We start from the raw sequence: 8,033 nt of genomic DNA, 5'->3' as shown, positions 1-8,033 counted from the left end.
CGCGGGGTCCGAGGGCCGTCCGCCAGGGCCCGCGCGCGGCGCCGTCACTCCACGCCCCAGCGCGGCCGCGCGCCCAGGGCTTGGCTTTTCTGTGTGCTCGGTTACCGTCTTTCTCCAACACAACTGAAATAAAAAGACGCCGCCGCCGGTGCCGCGTGCTCCGTCCTGTGGTCCTGTCGGGGCTGACAAAGAGAACCTTCATCTCTCACTACACTTCCCCGAGGGCTGTCAGACTGAGCGCCGCCAGTCGGCGGCCCATCCCCAGACGGTGGCCCATCCGGCCGCCCTGCATTCCGGGTTCTTGAGAAAATCCTGCAGCCTGGTCCTCCCGGCTTCTAGCCCTGAGCAGCTGGGAGGGGGTGGCCCCTCGCCCAGACAGGCAAGCCCCTGGTCCCCTAGGTGTGCAGTGGGTGTGTCCGGGGTTCCTGGACCCAGCCGGCGGTCAGCATGATCTGTCCTTGTTCTTCTGGGCGTTGTTGGGAATCCCTGGAAATAAGTTACAGAGACCCCCCACTGGTCGGGTGCTCCGGTGTCCCGTCTCACCTCCCCCAGAGCCGGAGTGCTCCCCGGGATCCCTGCTGGAGCATGCTCACTGATGCTGATTGCTCCTCTCTTTTAGAACTGAGAGAACCCCGCTTTTCCTGGCAATGAGGAAGGAGAGTTCATGTCTGTGTCTGGTGGTCACCTGCACCGCAGCGGCAGGGGGCATGGGGAAGAACTCGGATCTGCAGCACTGAGTGAGAGGGCCCTGCCGTCGGTCCCCAGGTGTGGTCAGCATGGGCCCCGTGGGCAAACAGGGCCCCTCATCCCCACCGGGCCCCACGGGAGGGCCTTGCCTCCTCCTCCTCTTCTGCCTGCGCTTGGGCGCTTCCTGCCCGCAGAGCTGCCAGTGCCCTGACCACGCCGGGGCCGTGGCCGTCCACTGCAGCGCCAGGGGCCTGCAGGAGATCCCCAGAGACATCCCTGCCGACGCCGTGCTCCTGAAGCTTGATGCCAACAGGATCGCCCACATCCCCAACGGGGCTTTCCAGCACCTGAACCAGCTGAGAGAGCTGGACTTGTCCCAGAACACCATCGAGACCATCGGCCCTGCCGCCTTCTCAGGCCTGGCCGGGGGCCTGCGGCTGCTGGACCTGTCCCGGAACCGCATCCGCAGGATTCCCAAGGACGCCCTGGGCAAGCTCAGCGCCAAGATCCGCCTGTCCCACAACCCCCTGCACTGCGAGTGTGCGCTGCAGGAGGCGCTGTGGGAGCTGAAGCTGGACCCCGAGTCGGTGGCCGACCTCGCCTGCCACACGGCGGTGCGGGAGGAGTTCGTGGGCAAGCCGCTGATCCAGGCGCTCGACTCCGGCGTCAGCTTCTGCAGCGCCCCCCACAGGACCACCGACGTGGCCATGCTGGTCACCATGTTCGGCTGGTTCGCCATGGTGATCACCTACGTTGTGTACTACGTGCGCCAGAACCAGGAGGACGCCAGGAAGCACCTGGAGTACCTGAAGTCCCTGCCCAGCGCCCCCGCCTCCAAGGACCCCGCCAGCCCTGCGCCCTAGTGCCCGCTCCCCCTCTGTCCCCCAGCACTTTTGTAGCAGATGGTGACGGACTCCTGCTTGCAAGATCTCTGAGCGGCAGGTCCCCACAGCCCTTCTGTGCAGTGCCCGACCCTTCCAGAACCCTCTCTCGTGTTGTGTTTCAGTCACCACGCCACCTTTCACGTCCAACATGTTACCATCGGGCCCACTTGACGGGCCAGGAAAGCAAAGCTCGGAGAAACGGCCTTGCCCACCAGGGCACAGCTGGGAAACGACCCAGTGGGGACTTAAAGCCAGGCCCGCACTCGGCCGGCCACTTTTCCGTGGCGTCTGTAGGGTGTGAATAGCGTTCGGAGAAGCAAGGGAGGCGCCCAGGAGCGTGAGGTCGGCCCGCCCAGGCGGGAGCAGGCTGGTCTGTGAGGGCACAGACGGGCCCACGCCGCAGAGCTGGTTTCCTTGCCCCCCAGTAGTCCTTCCGAAACACATCTGACCGAAGAGCTCTTTACAGGCCAGGTTTTTGCCGAGAGGTAAGTGAAAAAGCGTAGCTCAAACCAACCTTTGAACTTTGCTTATTCTCAGAATGTTGGTCAAGAGTAACATTCGCACTGAAATTTCAGTCTGGCGAGAGGGGAAGACAACCTAAACACCCAAACCCAAGAAAACCATGGACAGAAACCCGAAAAAGGTCCAGAGCTGGTCGTCGAGGCGGGCAGTGTCCGGGGCCTGACCGGTGCGCCCTGCCCAGGGGCCCGCCCCGGGCCGCGCCTAGTCTGGGGGCAGGCCCGTCCTGCGGGGCCGGTAGTGCCTTGCTTTTCTGCTCACTGATGCCTGCAGCAGCGCCTCGTCGAGGACAGGAGGACCGAGGTTTGCTGTTTCAAGGCCAGTCAACGGGGTGCCCCTTTCTCCGGCAGCGGGAACTCTCTGCCTTCCTCTCTCGGTCCCTCTCTCCGCCTTTGCCGCCAGGCGTCTCGGAATGAATTCCCGTGTTACTCCACGTTCAGGGCAGACATTGCCTCCGCCTGCGTAACTGTGATCTTCCTTACCAGTTTTATTTTTTGATGTCTCTGTGTGCGTATGTATTTTTAAATGGCTTAAGATATTGGGGGGGGGACCAGTAGGGATAAATTGCTTATGAGCTTCAGGTATGAAGGATGCAAGTCTCCTGAAGCAGATGCTTAGAAAGGATTAAAATAGAGGTGGTTTGTACTCGGAAAGTGTCACGTGACCCGCCGTGAGGTGCGAACACGGGATCCTGTACGCGCGTTGTTCAGAGATTCAGACTCCCCAGCAGAGACCCAAAAGGCTCATCCAAACAAGGTCGCGATTATTTCAGTGATGGTGCGTTAAAAAGAAACAGCTGTCAGCTTCTAAATACCCTCCCGCACCCCAGCCCCCCAGCCCCCCACGTCTCTGCCCCCTGTCCCCACCGGGTGTGCAGGGATGGGGGCAGGGCCTGGGGCCGCCTCCCACAGCCTGACGCAGGCAAGCGCTGCCTCTGGCTGACCGGCTGGGCAGGGGGCCCGCAGTGGGGAGAGGGGGCCCGCCGCAGGAGGAGCTCACCACCTGTGGGTTTGCCCGAGGGAGGTGGCCCGCTGGAGGCGTGGCGGTGGCCATGCCAGGGTCCTGTGGGAATCAGCCCGGAGCCCGAGTTCCACCGAATGTGTCTCTTCGGGGAGTGCATGGGGCTCCCTCCCTCCCTGCCCCTTTTCCAGGACCCTGGACACACCAGAAGGGTCCTCTCCCTCGCACCTGGAGCCAGAGTTGAGCTTCCAGCCCTCCTGGCCTTTCCGGGATCCTCACCCTGCAGGGGGTGTCCCCAGGCGCATGCCTCCAGGACCATGAAGCTCGTGGGCGCTCATCCCTGGTCCCCGAGAGCCCTCTGCTCTCCGGGGCTGCAACCATCATCTCCCCCCTTGCCCCTCCCCTGCTCTCCCCTTGAGGGACCCTTAATGACACCCTGCCTGGGCCCACCCCTGCCTCACTGCCATGCGTGTGTGCATACTGCAGCACGCCCCCAAGGGCCCCACGGCCGAGTCGGTCCCCAGCCCTGCACCGGTGGGCATCCAGCCCTGTCTTAAATCTGCAGGGGCTGGGCGGGGTCCGGCTGGCAGCGTCAGGTGCACGACAAAGGGGATGCCTCAGCTGGCCCAGCTCAGCCGGGGGCAGTGGGGTCACAGACGTGGGTGGCCCTTGGCTCTCGCTGTGATCCAAATAAGGGACCTTCAAACCCCTTCATGTGCATCCACCTTCCAGGCTGTGGAGCCCAGTTGCTGTGGGGGTAATAGGTCACAAGGTCCGGGGATCAGGGCAGGGTGACTTCGGGGCTCCCCAATGGGGCAGAGGGTTGGAGCAGCCACCGTAGCTCAGGGTGGTGATGGGGCCTCCCTTCCTTCCCATTGGGTCGGGGGTGGGGGTCTGGTTTCCGGGGGCCAGAGGGGTGGTGAGCGGCTCATGGAACCCTTCGGGCACCTGGTCTCCCTGCCCGGCTGCTCTGGTTGGGCTGGGGGATGCCTCACCATGGATGCGCCTCACGGAGCCCAGAGCCCCAGCCCCCAACCCTGATGCACTCGTGGCCTCCGGGCACCCCAGCCTCCCTCCTCTTCGGGCTTTGGGGTCACTCCCTTGGGTGGTCCAGCTGTGGGGATGGGCCGTCCAGACACTCGGGGGCTGTCCCGGGTGGGCGGGCTCATGGGCAGGAGACCCCTGCATGGAGGGTGCTCCCAGCCGGGCTCTGGGGGGAAGGCAGGACGTACACGGCCAGGGCCCCTGCATGGCTGGGCCTTGGGGGTTCCTCTGTGGACCCTGCCCCACAGCCCTGGAACCAAGTCCCAGCTTGGCCCGCAGTGAGGGCGGGTGACGGTTTAAATTGGATGTGAGGTTGGGTAAAGCAGGTGTATTTTCCTTTTTCTTTCTTTCTTTTTATAAATGTTTTTAATTTATTTTTGAGAGAGAGAGTGCAAGCAGGGGAGGGGTGGAAAGAGAGGGAGACACAGAATCTGAAGCAGCTCCAGGCTCTGAGCTGTCAGCACAGAGCCCGACACGGGGCTCGAACTCACAAAGCGTGAGATCATGACCTGAAGCAAAGTTGGGGCTCAGCAGACTGAGCCCCCTGGGCACCTCTGGTGTACTTTTCTTAAAGGAAAGTGGCTGCAGGCAGGAGGAGAGGGGAGGCGGGCGGCTGAGAGCAGGGGCTGTGCAGCAGGGCCCGGTGGTGGCTGGCACTCAGGTGTGGTCTAAGGGATGTGTGCTTGTGGGCTCCCCTGTGCCGGGGCTGCGGTGGGGACAGGCCCACTGAGCAGCTCCTCCCGGAGGGTCAGCGGAATCCTGGGGCATCAGGGAAGTCAAGGCCAGGGCGCGAGGAGCACCTCCCTGGGTGTCTGAGCAGCGGAGCTGGGCCCTGGTCTTGAGCCCTGGGGGCAGCTAGGCGGTGAGGTGCCCCGGCCTCACCCCTGCTGGGTTTCCTGCACCAGCTGCCCAGGCTCCCTTGCAGTGGGTTTTCGACAGATGCATTTATAGGAGACTTTGATCCTGCACTGAGTTACCTGGGGAGAAGCCAGGCCCCTTGGGCAGACTGGCAGAGATGGAATGTTCTGGATTTGTGGCAGCTCCCAGCGAACGCAGGAGCCTGGCGTGGTTTCTGGAGTCCTCTTTCCCGGAGGCTGGGTCCAAAGTCTGGGTCTGCTGCCCTCCCCCCTGCCTCTGACCTCTCAATAAACCCCTTTGTGCTTACATTGGCCGAGTGGATTCTGTTGTTTGAATCTCTGACCCACACGACCCAGACTCTCCCCCGCTGTCCTCACTGCAGACCTTGCCAGTACCGAAGCTTCCAGACCCGGCCGACCTGAGAGCCCATGGCGGTGTGGAAGAGCCGGCTCAGGGGCAGGGGTGCGGTGGGTGCTGGAGCCAGCTCGTACCGGCTCCAACCGGCCCGCGATGGCCAATCATTACATTGGGGGACATTCTGTGAGCCAGTGACGTCATGAGGGCAGCTTGGGGCTGGCCCCGGGGACAGTCTTCACCCCAAGTGACTGACAACACTACCCCCCGCCCCCGGCCTTGTGCTGTTGGGAATATTTCCATTTTCAGACGAGAAACCGAGGCTCTGAGGTCTGGAGGGGCCCATTGCCCGACTCCGGAGCCAGCTGTGGGGCTGGGCTGGGCAGGAATCTGGGCGTCCTGATGCCCGGGCCTGGAAGTTCTCATCCCGGGAGGCGGGCCCGAGTGCTGTCAGAACAGGGGCAGGCCTTGGTTCCGCCCCAGGTCGGAGGGATGGAGAGCCAGGAGGCGCAGAGCCCCGTCCGCAGCTGGCGGGGCCAGGAGCGCGGGGTCTGCCTCTGTCACCCTGGCAACGACCCACCTCAGAGTGGGCGCAGGGCTGGCTGCCAGGCACGTCGGCTGTCAGAAGCAGCTGGCGCCTGCTGGGCACCTGGGCCAGGGGGTGGAGAGACAGCGTGCCAGGGCAAGAGGCCCAGCGGCCAAGCACCCCTGCGAGCCAGAGCGCTGTCGGAGAGGATGGGCATCCGAGGGGAGGGAGCGACAGCCCCGGAACGGGCGCGAAGTGGCCCCCAGGCAGTGGCGGCAGGTGCGGGCAGGGGGGCACAGAGTTCGGTGACTTGCCCGAGGTCATGTGAGCTGGCGGACGCCCAGCTGGGGTGTGGGCCGGCTGCCGGACAGCAGTGGACGGCAGACAGGCGTCAGGCACCGTCTCTGAAGCCTCGGTGGCCGGGCACAGGCGTCGGAGCAGGTGTGGCCACAGTCCCGAGGGGCGGGGTGCCTGGTGTAAAGGGGGGGATTGTGGCAGGCGTGGCCCCAGAGCAGAGCCCGCAGCCGGGACGTCACCTGTTGGAAATGTCTTGCCGAGTTGAGCCCTCCCGGCCCCCGGAGCAGCCAGCCCGAGGCTGGGCCCACGAGCATGCCCACCGAGGCCCTGAGCCCTCCCCTCCTCACGCTGCCCCTCCCCACAGGCTTCTGGAAGGTCAAGGAGATGACCCTGGGGCGTCCCTGAGCGGCTGCCTCCTCGGTGCTGGGCTTCCCTGAGGGCCAGCTGTCCGAGCCCAAGCATGGGGTGGGTCCCCCCGGCCCCGCATGGCTCTGAGACGCTGCCGCTACCCGACCCCAGGGTGCCCTCCATCCACACGGTGAGCTGGCCGAGGCCCCCTTGGACGGGCCCTCAGCACTCCTGCTGTCTCACACCGGCGGGCACCCCTCTGCAGGAGCTTCCTGGCACCACCAGGGTGGGCCGCACTCTGGGGGATGACACCTCGTGGTCGTGGCTGAAAGCAGCTCTGCCCCTCCCCTGCACAGGACAGCACCCGACTTCGGCCAGTTCTGGGGGGACAGCAGGGGGTCTGGGGCCCAGGCAGCAGGGGTCCCCTCCATTCTGCGTGGTAGGGGGGGAGGGGTCAACGCCCCTGGGAGTGCTCAGCCTCCAGGCCCCAGAACCTGTGAATGCATTCGGTCTCCCAGCAGGTGGGGGGAGGGGTGCTGGCCGGCTGGTCTGGGAAAGCGCGCTACCCTGTGTCACCCAGTCGGGTGTCATGCAGGTTTCGCCATTATTGTTGGTGATGGGGGTGGGGGTGGGGGGAGCCAGAATAAAGCAATCCAGAGAGAGGGCAGCAAGCCTCCCCCTCCTGGCTATGCAGATGGAGGAGGGGCCACGAGTCAAGGAACCCTTAGCTTCGAGAAGCCAGAAGAGGGAAGGGAGTCTCTCCTGGAGCCTCCAGAAAGCAGGCAGCCCTGCCCACACCTTGACTTTGGCTCAGCGAGACCTGGGTGGGACTTCGAGCCCCAGAATTATAAGAAATACATTTCTGTTGCGTTTGGCCACTGAATGTGTGATCATTTGTGACAGTGGCCACAGGAGACTGACACAGGGGCCCAGCCGGTTGTTGGCTGGACGTGGCAGGCGGCCCTGGTCTCTCTGGCACCTGCTGCCCTCCCACCCAGGGAACAGGGCAGAGCCAGTCAGCCTGGCATCCTTTTATGGGCCTACGGGCCAGCCTAGCCTGCAAGGTCGTCTGACGGCTCTGGCAGGTCTCTGCTGACCCTCTCGCGCTTCCCCACCGGCAAAGAGGCATCTGCAAGACGTCCCCGGGCCGTCCTCTCCCGCACAGCGCCTCCTCGTCCTGTGCTTCCGGCCAAGCCAGCCGCCTGGACTCCCGTGCGCACACGGTGTCACAGTGTCTCCCGGTTACCGTGCACGTGCTCAGCCTTCGGAGGACGGCTGGCAGATGAACCCCAGCCGTCGCCTGTCCTGGGGCCCAGCAGCTCGGCCGCCGGACGCGCACCCAGAGCGGTGAGAGCAGGAGCCGCGAGCTGGAGCGCCCATGTCGTCCGCGGCAGCCGCACCTGGGCGGCCCCCAGGGGCCGGTCCGCAGGACGCACGCCAGCAGGGAGCCGGGCCTCCCCGGGGAGGCATGAGGACGAGCCCAGCGCAGGACGACACCACGTGGCGGAGCGGCAGAGGCACACGGGAGCGCGAGTGGGCGCCCCCCCCCCCCCCCC

At 64.8% G+C, this 8,033-nt stretch overlaps 1 protein-coding gene across 1 annotated transcript; it reads left to right on the top strand.

Moving 5' to 3' along the window:
* The first annotated feature begins 633 nt into the window (after positions 1–633).
* On the top strand, positions 634–2,743 carry LRRC3 (leucine rich repeat containing 3). The gene is made up of 2 exons (XM_029940627.1): positions 634–2,056; positions 2,147–2,743. The coding sequence occupies exon 1, from the start codon at positions 777–779 to the stop codon at positions 1,548–1,550; it is 774 nt and encodes a 257-aa protein (XP_029796487.1). The 5' UTR covers positions 634–776; the 3' UTR covers positions 1,551–2,056; positions 2,147–2,743.
* Positions 2,744–8,033: the final 5,290 nt, after the last annotated feature.

This window comes from Suricata suricatta, chromosome 5 (assembly GCF_006229205.1).
Source record: "Suricata suricatta isolate VVHF042 chromosome 5, meerkat_22Aug2017_6uvM2_HiC, whole genome shotgun sequence".
Taxonomy (NCBI): Eukaryota; Metazoa; Chordata; class Mammalia; order Carnivora; family Herpestidae; genus Suricata; species Suricata suricatta.
Note: the sequence above shows the minus strand (reverse complement) of the source record. Positions and strands in the feature narration are given on the sequence as shown.